The sequence below is a fragment of the Carassius auratus genome, chromosome 6 (assembly GCF_003368295.1).
Source record: "Carassius auratus strain Wakin chromosome 6, ASM336829v1, whole genome shotgun sequence".
NCBI lineage: Eukaryota > Metazoa > Chordata > Actinopteri > Cypriniformes > Cyprinidae > Carassius > Carassius auratus.
Genome location: NC_039248.1, coordinates 5597781 through 5621773, shown reverse-complemented (window position 1 = coordinate 5621773; position 23993 = coordinate 5597781). Strand labels below are relative to the sequence as shown.

At 36.2% G+C, this 23993-nt stretch overlaps 1 protein-coding gene and 1 long non-coding RNA gene across 3 annotated transcripts in view; both read right to left on the bottom strand.

Annotated features, from left to right (window-relative positions):
- Positions 1-11373, bottom strand: part of vps16 (VPS16 core subunit of CORVET and HOPS complexes) — a 35134-nt gene extending 23761 nt beyond the window's left edge. Inside the window, exons 1-13 of the mRNA XM_026257779.1 lie at positions 11149-11373; positions 10171-10259; positions 9980-10071; positions 9078-9206; positions 8819-8963; positions 8577-8692; positions 8344-8466; positions 8055-8110; positions 7780-7964; positions 6895-6971; positions 6286-6417; positions 6041-6204; positions 5780-5888 (exon numbers count right to left, since the gene is read on the bottom strand). Of these exons, the coding sequence (XP_026113564.1) occupies positions 5780-5888; positions 6041-6204; positions 6286-6417; positions 6895-6971; positions 7780-7964; positions 8055-8110; positions 8344-8466; positions 8577-8692; positions 8819-8963; positions 9078-9206; positions 9980-10071; positions 10171-10259; positions 11149-11198 (1467 nt within the window). The 5' untranslated portion in view covers positions 11199-11373. The remainder of the gene's footprint in view (positions 1-5779; positions 5889-6040; positions 6205-6285; positions 6418-6894; positions 6972-7779; positions 7965-8054; positions 8111-8343; positions 8467-8576; positions 8693-8818; positions 8964-9077; positions 9207-9979; positions 10072-10170; positions 10260-11148) is intronic.
- Positions 1753-5770, bottom strand: LOC113092175 (uncharacterized). Of its 2 annotated transcripts, XR_003287534.1 has the most exons (4): positions 5286-5770; positions 4056-5045; positions 3747-3936; positions 1753-1811 (listed from the first exon to the last, which is right to left on the bottom strand). It is a non-coding gene; the product is annotated as an uncharacterized LOC113092175 (long non-coding RNA). The 2 variants fall into 2 exon arrangements; XR_003287533.1 differs by having other exon boundaries at positions 4056-5768.
- Positions 11374-23993: the final 12620 nt, after the last annotated feature.

Genomic DNA, 23993 nt, shown 5'->3' with positions numbered 1-23993 from the left:
ACAGACCGAGAAAGAGACTGACACAGACCGAGAAAGAGACTGACACAGACAGAGAAACAAACAGAGAAAGAGACTGGCACAGACACAGACAGAGAAAGAGACTGACACAGACAGAGAAAGAGACTGACACAGAGAAAGAGACTGACACAGGCACATACAAAGAGAAAGAGACTGGCACAGACACAGACAGAGAAAGAGACTGGCACAGACACAGACAGAGAAAGAGACTGACACAGAGACAGAGAAAGAGACTGACACAGACAGAGAAAGAGACTGACACAGGCAGATAAAGAGACTGACACAGAGACAGAGAAAGAGACTGACACAGACAGAGATAATAAATACACATACCTCAGCTGTGAATCGTGAAGTGCCTTCAGTAATTACAGAATCCTCAGAGCAGTTCTCTATTGCTGTCATGTTGTCATTATCCTTGCATGGAGGCTATAAGAAAGTTATTAAAAATATAGTTACAAGTCATCACTTATTAAACAAGGTCCCCACTATGCTAAACATGTGAAATGTGTGTATTTGGTACCAATGGGTTTGTATGGCTTTCCTAAGACTACTGGTCCCCACTATGTACATTACACTGGAAATAGTGTGTAAGACTTTCTCAAGTCAATACCAAATATAACAAATTAATAGACAGACAGAGAAAGAGACTGACACAGACAGAGACAGAGAAAGAGACTGGCACAGACAGAGAAAGAGATAATAAATACACATACCTCAGCTGTGAATCGTGAAATGCCTTCAGTAGTTACAGAATCCTCAGAGCAGTTATCTATTGCTGTCATGTTGTCATCATCCTTGCATGGAGGCTATAAGAAAATTTAAAAAATAGCTACAAGTCATCACTTATTAAACAAGGTCCCCACTATGCTAAACCTGTGAAATGTGTGTATTTGGTACCAATGGGTTTGTATGGCTTTCCTAAGACTACTGGTCCCCACTATGTACATTACACTGGAAATAGTGTGTAAGACTTTCTCAAGTCAATACCAAATATAACAAATTAACAGACAGAGAAAGAGACTGGCACAGGCACAGACAGAGAAAGAGACTGACACAGAGAAAGAGACTGACACAGACAGAGAAAGAGACTGACACAGGCACTGACAAAGAGAAAGAGACTGACACAGACAGAGAAAGAGACTGGCACAGACAGAGAAAGAGACTGACACAGAGAAAGAGACTGACACAGACAGAGAAAGAGACTGACACAGGCACAGACAGAGAAAGAGACTGACACAGAGAAAGAGACTGACACAGGCACAGACAGAGAAAGAGACTGGCACAGACAGAGACTGACACAGGCACAGACAGAGACTGACACAGAGAAAGAGACTGACACAGGCACAGACAGAGAAAGAGACTGACACAGAGAAAGAGACTGACACAGACAGAGAAAGAGACTGACACGGAGAAAGAGACTGACACAGGCACAGACAAAGAGAAAGAGACTGACACAGGCAGACAAAGACTGACACAGACAGACAAAGAGACTGACACAGGCAGATAAAGAGACTGACACAGAGAAAGAGACTGACACAGGCACATACAAAGAGAAAGAGACTGACACAGGCAGACAAAGACTGACACAGACAGACAAAGAGACTGACACAGGCAGACAAAGAGACTGACACAGGCAGATAAAGAGACTGACACAGACAGATAAAGAGACTGATACAGACAGAGATAATAAATACACATACCTCAGCTGTGAATCGTGAAGTGCCTTCAGTAGTTACAGAATCCTCAGAGCAGTTATCTATTGCTGTCATGTTGTCATCATCCTTGCATGGAGGCTATAAGAAAGTTATTTAAAATATAGTTACAAGTCATCACTTATTAGACATGGTCCCCACTATGCTAAACCTGTGAAATGTGTGTATTTGGTACCAACGGGTTTGAATGGCTTTCCTAAGACTACTGGTCCCCACTATGTACATTACACTGAAAACAGTGTGTAAGACTTTCTCAAGTCAATACCAAATATAACAAATTAATAGACAGACAAATGGACGGACAACAACAAAAGAAAAGAAAAGATAGACTGATAGACAGAATGGCATACAGAAGGGGTGTCATGATTCCATGATTCCATTAAGGAGTACTATATTTAAAAAAATGTATGATTACTATTTTAACTGTAGATTAACCCAGATGAGAATCCATGAAACGCATTAATCCTCTTCCTAAGGCTGCACTATGCATTTCAACCATTTCAAACTCTTACTTTAGCAAAGTGTTATTGTGGACTAAAGCGGGACTAAAGCGGTTTCATAAACGACAATTTAACTCACACAGTCTCACTAATTTGAGCCAGGCTCAATGAGTGAGGATAATTTGATGTGCACACTTATGCTACACTTATTAAATGTTAGTAGTCATGCGAATATCCATTTTCCCGTCAGAAAGGGGTGAGGTTTACGTGAATAAAGGAGCTGTGCGTGCGGACAACGTTGCCTGTGTGTGTGTGTATGTATATATATATATATATATATATATATATATATATATAAAATCTCAGTATTTTAACTTAAGCGCTGCAACAATGACTATTAAAAGACTTTGGCTGCAAGCCCTACATACAGCACCGAACATGTACTCGCAAAACAAGTACTTTAAAGAAATTCCTTATCTTATTTCTGTTACTATAGGCTTAAACCTCGTCTGTGAAACTGGGGGATAAATAAATGTACTTTAAGGGATACTCCACCCCAAAAAGAACATTTAGTAGTTAATCAATTACCCCCATGCCATTCTAGACTTATAAAAGCTTTGTTCGTCTTTGGAACAAAATTTAAGACATTTTAGAGGAAATCCTTGTCACTTCCTAGCATTCAGATTGAACTACTGATGGCAGATGGAGTACTCTGACAATGTCTTTCAAACTTTTCTGGACCGTGATGCTGTTATTTACCAGGCAGTCCATGGGACAGTCACAAGGCTCCTAGATTTATTATAAAATATATCTTAAATTGTGTTCTGAAGATGAACAAAGCTTTTAAAGGTTTGGAACGACATGGTACCAATGGTAATGACAAAATTTTCATTTTGAGGAGGAGTATCCCTTTAAGTTAGGAGTATATATTTTTTAAATATTACATTATGTATTTTAACATTTTTGTTCAATAAAACCATTTAACCCTCTGGAGTCGATTAACGCGGATACGCGTTATGAATCATTTTTTCCTGATAACCCCAAAAAGAACTTAAATTACACTTTCAGTTTTAATCATACAGATAAGAGCAACACATCATTCTAATCTTTAAAGGGTCTATTTTTTTTGGCTACAGACATAATAACAACAAACCTTTGTGAACTTATAAAATAAAGATAACAAACAAGGTGTGCTTGCTTTGAATCAAAATTATTATTGCCTCATTGCTATTATATATGTATTTTAAGCCATTGTAAAGGCTTTTATTCCCTTAGATAAATTTGTATTACCAAAAAAAGAAAAAGTTATTTATTTGACGTTTCCATGCGGGTATGACATTGTTGACAGGTGATGCAATGACACCGCTACACCGGTAAAAATAGCTGATTTCTTTGGTTTCAAACATTCTTGGAAACATTTGGGATAATGTATGGAGGTCAAAAAAAAATATAGCATTGTTATAGTAATTTATTTATATATTTTAATCTAAAAAAAAGGCACATACTGGGTCTTTAATTAAAAACTTTCCATTTCCTCTACTGTACAAATTATGTAAGTAGTCAAATTTTGCCAAACCTTTCTCCAAGGCCAGTGACTTCCTCCATAGTCATATGTGAGTTCCTCTCCAGGAATGATATCTCTTGCAGCGAATAGGCACAAACAGGGTTTTCCCTCAACGATAATCCTTTTCATTGTACAATTTGGGTTTATGTGATCATCATTTATAAGGCGGCCAAGGGTGCCATCCTCATGAGTTGCATCAATGCTTCAGGAAAAAAACAAATGTATAATTTAACCTAACAAACTACAAATTTTAATTTTTTCTTTACTGTAAATTTTTTAATGTATTCGTTAAACAAAAAAACAAAAACAAAAAACAAATACCTCCATTTCTTGTTCTGCCAGATGAAGTCAAACATAAAAAAAGTGTCTTGATTGGCCTCTCTTCTTTGTTCGGCTTCAATTAAGCTAATCATTTCTCCCCTATATTCGACAACAAAATCTCCTTTAATAAAAGGAATTAAGGCAAAGACTCCACGACCTGAAAAAAGGTGGGGGGAGGGGGGTAAATACAATTGTTAATAAAATTCATTGTAGACATGTAACTAATATGTTGATGGTTAGCCAACTGTAAACAACTTTTATGCTTTGTATTAGTTTAACCAATGTATTCAACATTCTTTCATAGCTCATGCGTATTTCTTTCATTAATTTACATATACTATCACAAAGAGCAATTTAAAACTGCTAAAACAAACAACACTAACATTATCCTTTATATCCCAATGGACCCAGATCCCATAAAATAATCATGGTTACTTATTTTGTATTTTTGAACCACTTAAATCATATTTAAAACGTATGTGACTCACACATAACGTTACCAATTAAGAAACCCAGTGCTGCTAGCAATACCTAGGCCTTACTATACAGTACTATAGGCTCTTTGCTATATAGTGGAAGCAAAAATAAGAAATCTTTCGCTGCCTTGTTTATTCGTGGCCAGGAATTCCTATTTTATTCCCTGGTGTTAGCAGTTTCATAATTAATTCGTGGAAGACATCCAATTCATAGCCATGAGAAGTTATATATTTATATTTCCCGCGTCATGTGGGGAGCGCCGTAGTGCTAATCACAATCAGTCACAACAACATCGAAGTGATTTACAAACCTACCTTTATAATCGTTTATGTGTTTGGCCTCCAGTGCGTCGGTCTTGTCGATGCAACGGAGAACATGATCTTCCGCTTCTTTTAACGGTTTTATTCTTCTCCGTTTCATTTCAACAGGCCGTCTCACGTCGCTCCTCGGGTTCCAGTAATTGAGAGAGGTCACGCGGTCTCACAATCTCCCGCCACACCGCAGTTTATAACACTTTACAATACGCAGTAACACGCACAAGTAAACACTTTAAATTGTATAACAGCATTAAATTTAAGTTAAGCAATAATTCATTAGCCTTATTCAAAGATTATGATTCTGATAAAAACTTTAACGTTAATTAATTAATCTCATTAAAAAACTCCATCACATAAACATTCTTAAAAATAATTCGAATTTGTGATGTATATTTATTGAATTATGTAATATAATATTTACAAGTAGGTTAATTACCTGAAAGAATGTACTTTCCCCGTTGACAGACACTGTTTAAAGTTGTTTTTGTCGTTTAATTAAGCGACTTTGGCATGAGCGGTTTAAAAAATGTGTACCTTCATATATTACGTCACATGTGTGTATAGAGGTGCAGTTCCGCGACCTGGCTACAGGGGCGCTGTAGAGCAGCGCGGCCCCACACACTCACACACAGAAATCCGGTTTTTGTTCATGGAGGGGATCAAGAAAAAAACTGCACTAGTCATATCAGCACCGCCTCCTGAGCCGATTAAAAGCAAAACATTGTGGGGACCGGGGATTTGGTCCCCACTATGTTTTCGGTCCCCACTATGTGAGTGTGCTAACGTGTTGTGGACCCCACTATGTAATATAAACAAACACACACACACACACACACACACACACACACACACACACACACACACACACACACACACACACACACACACACACACACACACACACACACACACACACACACACACACACACCTTGTAGCAGGCCCAGTGTTTGAGTACTCGGCTCACTCCCTGATATTCTGGAGTCTTTAAATAGCGGCAAACCTCAATAGCAAGCGGATAGAGTTTACGATACACCAGTCTGAAACACAGAAAGAGCAAATAAGAGCGAAGACGAATAATCTGGTTTGCCACCCTTATTTTACAACTTTACTCATTTTAAAGGAAGTGATGACAGAACAATTCTCTGCATGTTCTGCACAGAATTAGATTACGGGGATCTTCTGGTCTCACCTGTCAATGAGCACCTGCACAGTCATCTGTTTGAACTGAGTGTGGGTAAGAGGAATGCCAACGGTATAGTCTCGGACTGCATTCAACACCCGCAGGTCTCTGCACATGCTGACAAACTGCTCTGGAGGAAAATTACTCAAAAAGCACTTCCCAAATGAGGCTGCCTGCAGAGACAACAATTGAGAGAGAGAAGGTATGAACCCATGTGTATTGTCTTCCCGCAGCATTTAAGCTTTGTGGCTCACCCTCAAGAGTGTTTTCTGTGTCTCAGGTTCATGTTCATGTCCGGCGGCCTCCACACACTGCCTCACAGCCTCGCTCAACAGACTCTGCTCTTTAATCTCTCTCAGGTACTCATCTGCCTTCTGACTCTCTTTCTGCAAATGTGTTCAAACATAAAAGCCATGAGATATAATATACCCACCATAATTAGCACTTATAGGATAGTTCACCCCAAATTAAAAAATAAATAAATAAATAAATGAAAACTGTTCAGTTAACCATAATCTTTAAAATATCTTATTTTGTGTTCAACAGAAGAAATTAATAAAGGTTTGGAACAACTTAATGGTGACTAAACGGAAATGTAATTTTTAGGTAAACTGTACCTTGGATACAGAGATTTTTTTTCAGCTGGCAACAATTAAACATTTTAAACATATTTTTGAATTGTCCAAATATTTACCTTTAAGACAAATTAACAAAAAATTTTTATCCCAATAACTTTAACAAAAGTATGTAATTATCAATAGTAGCTGTACATTTATTGTCATTAATATGCATTATATTTTCACATTTCTTCACACCATGTCGAACTTTAATAATATGTACCCAACACAGCAAATGTGTCTTACCTCATATTCTTTATGAGCCTCCAGAAGTAATGCTCCAGGAGCCATTGAGGCAATTTTAAAGATCTCCTCACATGCACCTGCAGAGCATCATGGGAAAATCAAATCACTAATGGCTTGAGGGATGTAGAACCTGGCAGCAATGCATATACATTATCACTGCTCAGATGTTTGGGGTCAGTAAGATTTGGCTTTTGCTTTTGATTGAAATTATTCCTTTTATTCAGCAAAGATAAATTAAAATCGAAGGTAACGAAAGTAACACTAAAGACCTTTATAATTCTAAATTCTGTTCTTTTAAACTTTCTATTCATCAAAGAATTTGAGCAGCTAAACTGTGTTCAACATTGATATTACCGTATTTTCCGGACTATAAGTCACACTTTTTTTTCATAATTTGGCACTTTGGCTGGTCCTGCGACTTAAAGTCAGGTGCAACTTATTTATCAAAATGAATTTGACACGAACCAAGAGAAATTAACCAAGAGAAAACATTACCATCTACAGCCATGAGAGGAGGTTCTATGCTGCTCAGTGCTCCTGTAGTCTACACTGAAGACATAGAGCGCCCTCTCGTGGCTGTAGACGGTAATGTTTTCTCTTAGTTCTTGGTTCTAAATAAATGCGACTTATAGTCCAGTGTGACTTATATATGTTTTTTTTCCTCATCATGACATATTTTTGGACTGATGCGACTTATACTCAGGTACGACTTATAGTCCAAAAAATACGGTATGTTTCTTGAGCACCAGTTTACTAGAATGATTTCTGAAGGATAATGTGGCATTGCCATCACAGAAATATAGTATATTTTAATCCTGCCAAAATCTGACTGACCCCACAGTTTTAAACGGTAGTGTGGAATTTTCTCAATATACATTTACTAACCTGGGACCTCTTGCAGAAGCTCATGATGTGTTCCACTGATGATCCGAACCCCGTCCAGCTCCGGCACCAGAACGGAGTCATCGTCCAGGTGGTACTGAATAGTTTCTTTACATTCTCCCACCACTATGAGGAGCCCATCCCACATTACCACAGCTGATGGCTGCTGACTCTTGGGCCTGCGACACCTGCAAAAAAATTAATAACAATTATGTGAGTGAAAATACAGCATACACCAAATATACATATATCATGCAAAGAGTAAAAGAGTGCCATACCATGCCATCTGTTTAGGGGGAGTTTTGATGTTAGTGTCCACCTCACTGAGTTTCTCCTGCAAAAGAAAACATTTGCCTGATGCTGCTTTGTTGTGCAAAAGTATTAAGGCTGTAATTAAGGCTTAAGACAGAGCAATTAATTAACTAGTCCATTAGTTAATTAATCAACTAAAGTGGACAGAGTAATGAATAATGGAAAAACAATCACTTAGACCACTGACCACAAGTTTCTGTGAGCAGAGTATACTGGTGAATAAATACACAAGTGATATTGCTGGGTTTCACTTACCTTTAGGTTGGATGTGCCCATCCACACATGGCCAGAGTCGGTGAGGAGCGCCAGATACTTATAACTGAATGAGACACACATGTGAACTATGCTGGACGCTTGTGGAGAGAGACCGGGGGGAGTCTAATACACAAACACACACACACATATATTCAAACATTATTTAGCGGGTGCTCTCTCTTATCCATTTTGGCTGTTTAAAACTAGTTTGAGTGTGTGTGAGTGGTCTTTACCACAGGTGTGCAGGCTGTATTATCTAAGATGAACAATTGAGATCCATTGGCCACCAGCACTTTACTTTGTCTGTCCTGTGTCAGGACTGCCCAGCATGAGGGTGCCCCCTGTAGACCTGAAATTAAAAAAAGACCACTAGGGGTTAGAAACACAGACCATTAATAATTATATCTCACTTACACATTATCTTTCACAATACTGTGGAATTTTGTATTGTTATTACAAAGAATGCATATTTTACCTGGAACCTCAGGCAACCGCCTCAATTTTATGTCATCAATATTTGTGGCCAAAGTGTATCGCAAGGCACCTGTCAATATGGCAACACCTGTCCCATACGGCGAATGGAAAATCTTGGTCTCCAGCACCTGACTCTGAGAAAGTTCCTGTGAGAGAATCAAAGCTAGGGCTCAGCTATAAATCAATACTGATTTAAAAAAACAATGCTTTGAAATTAAAGTAACACAAATGCATCCTTTCTCAAATGTATGCATTCTGACATTGCCCATGCTGAAGTGTCTCTTGAAGCCACCCCAGAGATCGTAGACAAGCACAGTGCCATCCTCCTGGACACACAGCAGGTCATCAGACACCGTCCAACCCAGCTGCTTCACCACTCCACTCTTCCACTGAGACGGACAAAGAGAGAAGTTACTATACAGAATTTTTGTTCATGGTTATAGGTATTCTCAAAAAAAAAAAAAAAAACATTATTTAATAACTATTAGTTAGTTCTAGGGCTGCTCAATCTGGTGAAAAGTTAACTGCAATAAAAATTTCTAATTTAAAATTAGCATGAAAAAAATTAAGGTTTGCATTTATATGTATATGTATATGTATGTATATATATATGGCAATAAAATAATAATAATAAAATAAAAATAGGACAATTATTAAATAAAAATGAAATAAGAAATATTGCTTTGTAATTTCATTTTAACTAAAAAATAAGTTAAAAAAGAAAAAACTATTTTATTTTAAGTGTAAAATTACAACAGTGATATTACTTATATATATATATATATATATATCTTAATATTAAACCATCTAACTTTCATTTAGAAAGAAAACCACATTGAGCCCATAAAGCATCTCCGTTGTTGTCTAAGTGCTTCTTTTAACAAGTATGGGAAGATGGTTGTTGCAATTTGAGTTTCCTAATGCATGTTAGAAACAATCCAAACTTAGTGCAGATACAGTACATAGATTAATTCATGTGAAGCAGCATTTACTGCAAACTGAGCTGCTCAAAGATGCCACAAACACCGCTGGATAACAAACAACTAGGAAATCATTGCTGCACATATTTATTTAACTAAATGGCAGTCTTATGATTTGCTAATCACACTAAGCCATATCTTGATTAATCAGGCAGCCTTCCTGTGCAGCTGTGTGTTCTTACTGGAAAACTGGCCAGAGGCAGTCCTGAGGAAGAGAAGATCTCTAACTGAGGTCTGGCACTGGAAGAGCGTCGGTTATGACCCTTTAGGAGAGCTGATACAGAAAGAAGTGTCAGTCTTTGAACTCTGCAAAACTGTACCGAGAAATTATCCTACATAAGATTTTGCGTGACAGATTTAACCCAAAACTCACCGATGGGACCCCCATATGGAGCTGCAGCAACCAGAGAATCTTTCAGGCCATCTTTCAGATTCCAGCCCATCTCATACAATTCAATCTTTCTGTTTAAGGAAAAAGAAACAAAGAAGGGGAGGCAAAATGTAAAAAGCATCATAGTAATTGGTATGAATGCCATGCTGTACAACATACTGTAAAAGCCAGGTTAATATGTTTGCCTAGATAAACACAACCCATGCATTCTGGAAAACCTCAATGGAGCCAGCAATTCTGTTTTGCCTTACATGCCACAGCTTTAAGTCTAAATGCACTTTAAAGTGGACATCTAGGGGTTTCAGAGATATGCTTAGCAATGACAACATTCTTAGTCTTCAAAATTAGTTGAAATTACATGACAAAAAATACAGTACCTATAGCCTACATTAAAACTATAATTAAAATAGTTTTCTATGTCTGATTGTGTGTGCAGTTAATTTACCCTGAAATCAACCAATAAAGCATAAAATAAAACTAATAAAGCATAAAATAAATAAATCAGAATTCTTCTGCAGTGCTTTGCCTTCATTTTCTTGTCTTGATGCCAAGTTATGTGATTGTAGTTTTCATAAAGCAAACTGTAAATAAAAAAACTATAACCTTACCTAAACCCCTTAAAATAAACTAGTTGGAAAAAACTTTCTTACTAATAGATTTACAGTATTATGAACTCTTCCAGAATAGCATGGTTAATTCAGTCATAGTTGCAATTAAATCCAGGCTACGTCTATAAAGGAAAGACAAAGGCGTTTGTGCTGCTTGTTAACTGATTCAGTGCCACTCATGACAGCTGTCACATGACACCAGAGGCTCCTCAAAACAAACTTCCAGTTTAAAAGCTACACTTCCTCTGGACCTAAACGAACACATCTATGCAGGACAATGCTATATACACTCTTATTCTTGCACATTTAATAAACAGAATGATTCAGCTGTTCTGATGTTCTGATATTTTACCTGTAAAAAGACTCGCCCAGAGGGTTCCAGTTCGCTGTGACAAACGCCATGTCCTCCTGTCCTGATGAAACGATGTAATGTGTTTAAGGTTATGATTAAATGTCAGAATTAGCGAGGCATTATGATTTATAATTTTTATCGTGTTGTTTATTTCATTCTTCCTCGCCCAGCTCTTCCTTTAGTCTTCTTCTGACTCTATGATGTCGTTGATCAGAGATCAGCGCCTGTGTTTGGCGCCAGCTAGTGTTTCGGAAGTTGCACTACAGTAGGCTACTACCAAAAGTTCAAGGGACCTAGGTGCTGTTTCTAATTGTTTAAACGCGATAATAAATATTTTTAATTTTAAATTTTGTATTTATTTTTTTTATAACTTTCTCTTTATAGTTATTTATGTGCACAGATATTCAAAGCACATAGCACGCCGACTGCGTTGTCACGTGGTCTCTGTTACTTTTTTCAACGCTGCTAAAATCGGATAAAGTCATTTCAGATTACAAGGATAAATCGTTTCTAGAGTATTCGATTTGTATGTTAGTCACAGGTGATTAGAAAGTGCTTGAAGCCCCACGCACCCCAGGAAGAGGACAACTTTTTCTTCAGCTCGACTGAACAACGAAATAACCATAATTACCACATGATGTCGCTGCTGTGCTGTCCCACATCTATCTACAGCTGCAGCACACCTGATGTGGACACCTGTTGTGTCGTTTCATCCAGGAATGGACCGAAGAATGGCGCAGGTGTGTTGGCGTTTAAAAAGCAACGCTCTCTGTCACGTACATAACATTAGGAATCAGTCTGGGCTTAGCTGTGGTCTTCCTGTCTTTGTATTGTCTGGGTCTCTTTGAAATGCAACCTCATTCAGCTAGAATGCAGCAGGCTGTAATCATTAGGACTTTTTGCGGTGGAGGGATAACATGCTGCTGTTGAGCGTCTCAAAATCGCATCATTGTTAACATTACAAAAGCAGTCCTGCTATAATTACACTCTTGTCTTCTGGGGTTGGGGGTTGACTATTTAACTGTCAGTCAAATGAGAAGAATGGGAGTCCTCTTTTTATCAGAGAGCACAAAACAAATGGATAATTAGCTGAAGGATAAAACGTTTTGTTTACTATAATGCACAGGCCAATAAGTATAATTCATACAATGTCTAGTTTCATGAATGAATATTTTAGATATAGATTCTACTGTCAATTTTCCAATTTGGTTTAGTAGGCATAGCCTGCCTTGTTGTTAATTCTAAGATATAATTATGTGTCTCAGAAACTCAAAAATAAAAAAATAAAAATCTGTTAGTCATTCTTTAAAATTAGACACATTTCAAAAGTGGTTATAATGGAAGAAGACATGACAAAATAAGTTTTTGGAGAGGAGGAGGTCTGGTGAGAAAAATTGATTTATTTTTCACTCTAGCTAGAGTGATGCCCTTTTTTTGTAGCCTTACTGGGCTAAATTATGTCATTATTTATAAAAACAATGCAGAACATGCCAAGTTGCTCCTATATAATTAGGGTTATTAAGAAGAATAATATCAGCTCCTAGTAAACTTACTTCAGAAAAACTGTGTATACATAGGCAGAGCGTGTTGGTAATGTGGTCTTATGGCAAAAATGCTACTAAATTGGACAAAAATGTTCCTGCACAAATTAAATCTGTTACTAATGAATTGAAAATGAATAGAAAGTGTTGATTGCGGCATTAGATTAAGATCTGCTCATGTTGCACCGTATTTCATTTTAGGCGTTTTTACAGTTTTGCGCATTAAACCACTCACATGTGATTCTGTTGAGCTTAGGAATGCAATGGCCAATCAGAGGCGTGCAGATGAGCCATCGCTGAAACTCACTCGGTTTCTTGAGCGCGCACGCGTTCGCTGACAGAAATCCGGACTTTTGCGAATTCTCTCATCATAATGTTTAGTCAATTTGTAATCACAAATATAAATTTAGCCCCATGAAACATATTTTATGTTTCCATGTCTTGTTCTTGCCTAAAAATACATGATGTTTGTATTTAAAGGGTTAGTTCACCCAAAAAAATTAGCCCATAAATTACTCACCTTGAAGTCATCCTAGGTGTATAACTTTCTTCTTTCAAACGAATCCAGTCAGAGTCATTTAAAAAAATTGTCTTTGATCTTTTAAGCTGTTTGATGCCACTCAGCGGGTGTTGCACTCCATCGGTCCACGAAAAGTTTAATAAAAAGCACATCCATTATAAAAAGTGTCTCACACTGCTCCGGTGGTGAACAAAGGGCTTCTGTAGCGAATCAATGCATTTTTGTAAGAAATATATCCATATTCAAAACGTAATAATCACTTTAATCTAGCTTGCGCTCACTGTTATGAAGTGGATGCAGTTCCCGGGGAATTATGTATAGTCTATATACAGTATAAGCTAATGATGTGTATAGGCTATTACTTTCCATTTTTTTATCCCTTCATTCCCATTTATTTATTTATTGAGAAAGGCTGCATACAAATGATCAAATAATAAAAAAATCTGATAAATTAAAAAAAAATCCTTGCAAACGTAGCATGGTTTCCACAGAAAAAGAAGTGCAAATGTTTTCAACATTGATAATACTGAGAAATGTTTCTTGAGCAAATTAGCATATTAGGATAATTTCTGAAGGATCTTGTGATACTAAAGACTAGAGTAACTGCTGCTGAAAATTCCCCTAAATAAATTAATTAAACTTGAAAACATACTAAAACATCTAGAAAAGTTATTTTTTTAAAACAAGAATTATATTTTAAATTATTTTTACTGTATGTTTAGTCAAATAACTGCAGCCTTGGTATTAGATATTGTTTTGGCTAAATTTGACTTTCTTCTAGTTCACCTTGAATCGTATAAACATCATTGCAAGCAAACTTTTAAGCATTGATTTAACCTTGAAACAAGCATCTCTGCGTCTGTGTTTACTGTGTGAGTTAAAGAGCACATAGGGAGGCTGCCAGGGCTTGTGACTCGCTCCAGTACTGGTGCAGTAGATGTTTCTTTGTCTCTTTGGCCAGAGAGCACGGCAGCTCTGGGGTTTTCTGAGGTGGCTGCCACATTTCTGATCAGGCTGATGAAGAGGAAAAACCAGACCATCATCCATCAGTGCCCGCACAGCGACCATTGTCACTCACACACTTAGAGCCAAAAAGAAAGAGATTTAGAGAGTGTGCAAAAGTGCTTACTTTTCAAATGTCAGCTGACATGTGCCTTTCTTCTGCTGAAGTGGGTCTTTCTTTAAAAATAACCCCAATTTTACTCTATAGTACAAAGCTTTTCCTTCAGTGTCTAAGGGACAAACCTGAAAGGAGAATTCCAGGTTCAGTAAAGAAAAGCTCAGTCAACAGCATAATGTTGATTACCTTAAAAATGTCCACTTATCCCTCATTTTCTTTTTCTCTTTCTTTTTCTTTCTTTCTTTCTTTCTTTCTTTCTTTCTTTCTTTCTTTCTTTCTTTCTTCTACTTATCTAATTTTTAAGCAAAAATCTGGGTTACAACGCGGTGCTTACAATGAAAGTAAATAACGGCAAATGTAAACATGGAAAATACTCATTGTTTCAATAACTCGCTTCAATATTGTTGATAGATGTGACGTGGGATATTTCAGTCGAGCCTGAAATATTACCTGACAGTCTCTCTCCTGCTCATTATTAAATATATTCAACTCTAATATACAGTAACCATAAAAATTATTTAGACAAGATAAAAGTAATATTTTGCTATATTATTAATTTAAAATAACCATTTTATATTTAATATGTTTAAAATGTAATTTATTTCCGAGTTTGCTAAACTGAATTTTCAGCAGCCATTACCCCAAACTTTTGTGTAGCAGTATATCAAACCAAATATCAAACCAAGCGGCATCTGCAAACTAATGATATTTACTAGTTGTGACACTTTTCCTCCTTGCAGCGTAGACACATACTACAAGTAAGAGTACTAAGAGTATAAAAGATGCAAAAGGTGATTTGCAACACAGAATCTCCATTTCCCAGCATGCATCAGACATTTGCCTGGACTGCTTTCATTTAATACCAAATGAGCCTACAGCCGGAGAAGAAGATTTAAGTCATTTCCACCGTAAAATGCTTCCTCATTAAGCCGCATCTCATTGCACGTGTAATCATTAGTCCTCGATACAATGCGCTCAGATTCAGAAAGTGCTGGGGTCATTTTTAAGCAGCACTTAAGCAGCCGTTAGGAAGTCTGACATCATGATAGGGGCACTTCCCTCTCCATTCGTAACACTATCTCCCCCATTAGGCTGCAGGATGGTGGAGGGGCAGCAGCATACAGGCAAGGGGCAAGAGGGGAGCGTGTGTGTTTATACAGTCTGTCGGAGCGGGATGGGGTGGGTGGGGGCTGTTGGCTTTTAAGGTGTCAGTGGTAAAATTTATAACACACCATAGAGAGGCTTTAGTAGCACTTGCTTGCCGCACTCACTCAATAGAAATCAGATTAGAGGGAAAAAGGCCCGTCAGTTATCGGAGTTTGGAGAAGCAATGCAGTTTGGCATCAGACCACCTGGACTGGAAATGAGGGGTGGAGTCTTGGGAAAGATCTCCCTGCAGAGTCATTACTCAGAGAGTCATAAGGCTCAGGTGTCTGTGTTATGGACGTGCGTGATGATGCAGTGCATGGGCTTATGTGAAAACACACACACACACACACACATACACACATACAGGGATGGACTGAGACTGAAAACCAGCCTGGGACTTATGCCTGTCTAATACAAACTATTGCTTGTTGTATTATGAAGGGATTTTCTTATGCGTTTAGAAACAAATGGAAATCATTTATCATATTTTAATATCTAGCCAATTTGCAAATCTAGTGCAATACTTTTGACACAATAAACAATACATTTCTACTGACTTTAAATGATCCCTGATCTAAACTTTTAATGGTTGTAATGCAAACCTGGCTTAAAGTAACATGTATATAGTACCATATTATACTCTAAAAAGGAATTCACTGGGACCTAACTTAAATAAATGAATGGCTGCATGTTAAAAACCAGATTTATTACTTTTTAAGTTAAGGAGAGTAAATGATAATTTTTTTTTTTTTTTTTTTTTTTTATGGAAATACCTGTTAATGTTTAATGCTGTTTTATTCCTCTAAAGTTTAATTTGTTATTGAGCATAACTTTTTTAGAAGTTGTTATAACTCGAGATTCAAGCAAACTGTTGCATTTTCTTGTGCTAAAAAGTTAGCATCACTATTTTTGATATATGCCAACTTCGAACTAATCTTTTTGTTTTCTGTGCAGTGTAGTGTATTTACATTGATTTATTACATTGCAAAGACATTAGAATAATAATTATTGATGTAATCAAAACAAGTATATGACTCTGTACATTTGAATTAAACTTGATGCATTTTTTTTTTTGTGTGGGAGGAATAATTATATGTAATTGAACTTTTCACAACTACATTGGTTAACCTTAACTGTCACTCACGTTTTTGAAGATAGACTTGAATGTGCATGATACAAACCTAAATTTTTCTGATTCATGACTGAAAACATTTTGTAACATGAAATTGATGTACCATTTACATGGTAATGCAATGTCTGATTTTAAAATGGGTTTTAAAGGATGGATTTTGAGATCTTAAGTTTTCAGTTGATATATAATTTCTGATGATTTCTAAAATGTGATAGACAAAAAGGCAATGAAGAAGTCCTTTTTTTTTTAAACAAAGGTCAAAACTCCTGTTATAATATAGATTTTTGAGGGTGCACTCTTGTCATAAATTAATCTATTACTTGTTTAACAAGTTCGTTTATTTATTCTTACATGACCCACTGTTGAGAACCCCTAATTAAGGTGGTTATTGGTTATTAGGATTCTGCAATGCGATCAGAGAGACTTGTGTTCAAATCCTGCATTAATTAAGCATACATAATTAACAAAGCCTCCATAAAGAATGTTTCCTATAGCAGGCTCTGCCATTGTGACCCAAATGCGCTGAACTGAATAACTTGTTCTCCCTTTAAAATCTGCATGTTGACTGTGGATGACCTCTGGATGGTTCTCCATAAATAAATGTGAAGTTGAATAAAAACACGAAGCCTGTCAGAAGTGAGCTCACTTTTTTTTTTTTTTTTTAAATGGAAAAGTTGTTGGAGAAACCTTTATACAGTTCTTACAGTTCACCAAAAAGGTTTGGCACACTTGTCTAAAAAGGATCAAAATTCGATTTGCTTTATTGAAGTGCATATGATTGCCCTCCACACATCAGTAAGACATGGTCTTGCTGCGTGGCCTCAAACTCAATATCCTTTGGCTAAATAGAGAAGGTCTAAGCTCTCCAGATCAGACTGGTCAGAGGGAAGAAATGTCAATACAAGGGTTTAACTTTTCAGCCTTTGTTACTTCATCTACAGATAAAGATAAATTGTTGGTGACTGACTATTCCCATGCCTTTTGAAGATCTTTGCCTGATGAGTCGATTTCTCACTGTCAAACCTCGTCTTCCCTCCTCTTGCAACTCATCTCTTTCTCATGGTTAATTCACAGGTTTCTCATTTGATATTCAAACATTTCAGGTCACTTAATCACCCAAATCATTTTCAGAGGGGTGTTCTAACCAAATTACATCCCTGTTTTCCATTCCAGGAGGATATGCAGCAGAGACAGAGGAGCTTTGAAATGTAAATCTCACCAGATCTCCTTTCGGAGGCTTTTTAATTAAACTGATGTACCTTATTTACCCTGGATCAGTAGGGTATTCTCAGCTCTGAAAAACAGTTCATTCTTACTCACAAGAAAAAATTCTGTACATGTAGGTATTACACTGTATAGATATTTTCTAAAATGCATATAGTCTTATCAAACACTGTATAGTAAAAGAAGCAAGAATGCATATCTGCGTGAAGATATTTTATCCGGGGGTGGATTTGTATATATAATTAACATTATGAAAGAACATTTCATATGCTATCCTCACTCTTAATGAATTAATTTGAAATTATCATTCAAACAGAAGTGAACTTTTTATAAATTCTGTTACCTTTTCAATTAGTTAGGTTTGTTTGACCTCTCTTTCCAGTTTTAAACAGAGGCCTTCTGAAAAAATGGATGTCCTTGAAAACACCTCTGTTTGAAGAAAAACCCACTGAAAAATGTTATCCTGGAAAGAATCCATATGAAGATGACACTCCCATATCATTGAAAAATTGTATGATTATTTCTTTCTTTAATGGAAATACCTTTTAGTATGTTCCAGATGGGATTTACATTAATATGACACTAAAATAATGCTAAAAGCATTGAACATTGAACATGTTTTTTTTTTGTGATGAAATATCACTTGAATTGCCCAGCCTGACTTACAACAAATGCCCACCTTTGTTCACTGCGTCTGAAATGCGATCAGTCATCAAAGAAATTGTTTAGAGACCAATTTGGTTGAGCACTTCAGTATATAAATAACCGTTCTTGCTAATGGCAGTGTGATTTTCTCACTTATAATTACAGTTTAATGTGATTATTGTTCAGTAAAGTCATACTAAACAATAGACTTTGAGGTCAATTAACTTTTAACAAGTCGATAATGGGCTGAATTCACTTCAAGAAAAATGATCTAATGCAATTATATGAAATATTCACATACAGTATAAGTAGTAAAAAGTTACAAATTCAAAAATGTCTTTTTAACTCAAATAATTTGTGTCAAGGTATAGGGTGACTCATGAAACCTGTCAAGGACAAGTAATATTTAACTCCAAAATTTGGTGAGAAAAATGACCAGGGCTGTGTTTCCCAAACACATAAAAATGATCGTACGACTGATCTTAATATTACGGTGTGTTTCCCAAAAGCTTCATAAAATAAGTAGCACTTGAAAATCATTGTACGACTGCTCTGGAGTAATCGTAAAGCCCTAAGTGCATCGTAAGAAGACAGATTAATGCAGTCGCCTGCAGAAAAATCGGCAGATTACACCTTTAACTTGATTCAAATGCAATGTGATTATAATATAGGGATTTGATTGTGCTTCATAGTACGCTTTATGACTCCTTTTCTTTTTTTCTTTTTTATTAATTTATAAATGAAATAATTAAAAAGTGCATAAAATATTTAAATACATCTAAATGAAATGACAAAAAAAGAATAAAAGAAGTAATGTAGGAAACATGCTTCAAAGACTGGGGAAAAAAATATGTCAATGACTTGCTGCACAAAAACCAGCTATGTATTGGACCCGGAAATAACGTCTCTCTCTCTCTCTCTCTCTCTCTCTCTCTCTCTCTCTATATATATATATATATATATATATATATACTGTACATAAAGTATATTATTATGTAAAGTATAATATTATATATTATAATATAATATAATATTGTATTGTATTGTATTGTATTGTATTATAGTTTTATATCCAGGTTGTCTGGAACGCAGCATTAGGTTAGCATTTCAATAAACGATCGTGTACTACAATTATGAGCCATTCTATAAGGTAACATTTCAGCACTTGACAAACGGATAGCAACTACTAAGTAGCACTTAAAGCACAGCTACGTGCAATTGCTTTAAGTGCATTTTTGGAAAATGCACAATAACGAACAATCGTAAAATGACTCGTTGAAAACGCTCTTAAGCGCTCAGATCAATCGTTAACAGGAAACCAGGCCCAGGACATGTTTTTGACAGGTTTTATTTTATGGCAATGATGCACATGAGCTGCCTTATTGAGAGAGGAGAAAGTCATTGGTACTCAGTTAAATAAGTCACCAACAATGTAAGGAGGCAATTGATTTCCATAAAATAAGCGTGAACTAATTATTTTTACAGTGTAACAAACAAAACTCTTTTCCTCTAAGGTTATTTAGAGAGAAACTCTGAGCATTAATTAACAGGCCACAGCACTAATTACTCCTCTGATAGAAGATGACGCTTCCGTCATAATTTTTCTCATTTTTGTGGGTGTTTATGATGTTATAGTGTAGTGGACCATGACTAACAACTCTGCTGAGCGAACTAATACACCAGAGGCTTTTGTTTTGCAACACAGAAGCATTTATAAACACCCTGAGTTTATAAACTGCGTTGTCAAATCAACCAAACCCACAGCTCTTGAATTCTCTTTTCTACAGTGATTCAGTGATAATATGATGATCTAATTGGCAATAACAGAACGTAACTTGTTTCTACCTTTTTTTCCAGGGATTATTTGTCCATGGTGACATAGGTTTAAGACTTTTCAATTAAAAATACATTTTTTGTATACTGAGGGATAAATCAATGCAGGTTTATGTGTCAATAGTGGGAGTTATAATATAGAGGATGATAATAGACTTTGACAAAGTGAGCAGATGCAGAGACAGAAGGCAGCATGGCGATACGGCAAGACCGCAGAAGTAAAGCCCCAGGCCTTCCCATCAGCTGTGTTTAGTGTGAGCATGTTGTGTGTGAGTTACTTTTGGTGTGTATGCATATCCAGCTGTGTCCTGATAGACAACCACAGACAAAATGTTAGACACTTTAAATAGTATTTACTTATTGACTCTTAAAAATAAGGAATGAAAAAGAGTTTAACAGTTCTTTAATGTGGATTTCATAACACCTTTAATTTGTATTATAATTTCAAGTGTTATAAAAGCTTTAAAAATATTTGTATATCCTTTTAAATGAAAGAAGAGACATGACCTAACATGAATCTTTTTTCAAGTAAAATTTTTGTTTTTAATTTAAACAGTATTTATAGAAAAATGGCAGTCCTAAAAAATAGTTTTAAATCAATGTTCTGGGGTATTTTTGTAAAGCATAAAAATGGTTACTAGTGCTTTATAGAACATAGAAAGCAATATGCAGATCTGGATAAATATGACCACTTTGTTAAGACTGTGTCTTTAATCAACTAGCAGTTAGCCAAGTCTTACTTTTCAGATTCAAATAAGATCTTTTTATCCAACTAACTTTAAAAAGTTATATAAAGTCTTGAATAAAATGAATTGGCTCAATAAATAAATAGATGACCAACTTTTAAGACTAATCTAAGAAGTTAATGCAACCAGCCACTGAACTTGAGCTCAGTTTAGCTGGCTGGCTTTTTAACATCAGCCTCCATTGTCACATTGCACAAATTGGACCTAAAATGCATCTTTCTTTACAAAAAGCAACTGAAATTAGGCTCTTAAAGAGCTATTTATTTTTTTCACTTGCATTTAATGTCAGTCACAGGACAGTCTGGAATTGTAAGTATATTATAATTGCAGTTTTTGAGTGAACTAGTAAATCCTTTACTTCCTTTGCTGACAACTACTGTAGATGCTCTGCAGTGGAAATTGTTCTTGATAAGAAAATATGGACAAGAAAATTTGATAATGCTACAAGGAATAAAACAAGAAGCTTTTATTTCTGTATGGGTGTCTCTGACTAAAGACATCCAGCTAGCTGTAGATCCCTTTTAAGCTTTGAGAGAGAAATTGAGGGAAAGAGTGAGAGAGAACTGTAGAGATTGACTCAGTGGTCTTTTGCACTGACCCTTTTATGAGAATATGAATTATTCTCCTTTCCTCCCTTCCCACCTCTTAGTTCAACCTCTTTCTGGAACTGACCTTCACACGAAAAGTGAAACGATGAACCGAGAATAATAGGAACAATATTCCCTCTGTTCTTTTCACAGAGGTCATAAATGCTCGCACGCTTGCCTGGCCACAATTGTTAATAGGACCCTGCGGCATGCTTTGGCTTGCTATCTGTTCTGCTGATCGGTGAGTGTGAATGTACAACCCCACAAAATTCCTTATCTTTTCTGGTCTGCTGAGTCTGGCTGCGGCATGCCTCAGGTGTCCGCTTTAGGACCACTCGGATTCCTCGCTAAAAATTCAGAATTTTCTGCAATGATCTGCAGTTTTCTAATGAACTAATTTTAGGCCTCAGCATGGACCAGAGATTCAGTTAATAAGATTCTATCATTTGAATTTCTATTTTTAATGATTTTTTTTTTTTTATAAAATATTATTACACTCATAACAATAACCAGCTGTTAGATTTGTTCCAGAACAGACATCTAAATACTTTATTTTGGTTACCAAAATATTCAGATTCTTTTACCAGCTTGGAATACATCATTAAGAGCAATTTTTATTATTATTATAATTTACCTTTTTCTAATTACTATTCTTATTTTAGGGGTATTATTTAAGGAATTGTTCACTCCAGCATTTAAATTTAATCTTCTTTTATATTATTTATTTATTTGTTTGTTTGCTTGTTTGTTTGTAAAGAATATATGTGGGACCAGTTTTGATTTGGACCCTAGTGATTTTTATGATGGACAAGAACATAGGTTCAATTGTGTTCCACCGCACATAGAAACTCATACAGTTTGGAAGAAAACACATCTGTACACCTGCTGATGAACAGATGCCATTTTTAATTGGTGTATTTTAAAAATGGTCAGTCACTCAAAAATTTAACCTGAATAAATAATGCCAGCGGAAATCAGTGACACTCATTAAAAATTAAAGACTTTCTGTTGATTTGTTGCTGCATAGAAATATGGAAATTTGTTGCTGGGAGTTGCTGCAATACATTTTTATACATATTTCCCTGAAAATGTTCATGTTTAGCAGCAAGTAAGATTTACTGACTAAATAAAATTAAATCTTGCAATCAGATTTTCAACAGCTTAATGGCACAAAAATGTTCAACTGACAGCAATCAACAGTAGGGCGACTTGGTGACCTGTGTGAAATCCCATAAACCATGGTACTGTATGTGTGTGTGTGTGTGTGTGTGTGTGTGTGTGTGTGTTTATGTATACATGCAAAGCTCTGAAAGGTAAGAAATGTAGCTGCCAATTAATATAACATAGCATTTCTTTGTGTGTGTGGCTCAAAATCTCTCTTCCCAAAGGTCAGCATACAACGGAAAAACAGATGCTTGAGTCACACTGAGTTCCCTATCCTCCCTTCAGCTCGCCTATTCTTTCTCCTTTTCTCCTTCTCTATCTATTTCTGCCACACACATTCACATACAGGCTTCTCTTTCTCCTGTTCTTTAGAAAAGATGAGAACAGGTGGCCAGCCAGGAAAAGTCTTTTTTTCCCGTCTGTTCATCCAAAAGCTGAGAGGTTCTCTGAAATAAGAATGAGCACGTTTAAGTGCTCAGAGAAATGAGCCAGTCCCTGGCAGATACTTCTTTAACAGAATACCATTGCATGCCGTGCCGCTCTGAACAGCTCTAAAGCACAATAGAACTAAAGCGCAGAGCTTTCTGCTGTCGTTTCAAGAGAGAATCGAAGCTGGTAAAAAAGGTAACATTTGGTGATCAATGCAGTGTGAAAACCCCAAATGCAGAAAGCCTGTTAAACCCAATAAAAGGCTTTTTATTTTTTCTTGTAGTGATATCTGTACTTTATGCCTGCCCACGCACAAAGCAGATAATTGTTCTATGCGATCATCTAACAGCCTGTTAATTTTACTGCCAATTTCACAACACGTTTTCGCACCATCCATAAAAAAAACATGAGCAATAATTACGGCATATTAAACAGCTATAGCTATAACACAGACAGCAGTAACTCAGAGTGTTTGGCGCTGCTGTTGAAAGCAGTCAATGGATTTGAAGATGTTCTAAATAAGAAAAAAGGAATAAGTTAAGAGAGAGTTGAGGAAGTTAGGGAAAGTCATTAGTGCATTTTCAATTGATGTACACAGGGAAATTAACGCATATGGAAACTAAGCTTCCCTTTTAACTGAATTTCATTGGGCTAGAACAAAAAAAAGCAGCGTCTATAAACAAAAGATCTTATAACTTTATGGCTTTTTTTTTTGTGACCTTGTAACCAAGTAGTATTATGTGGATGTTTTTAGT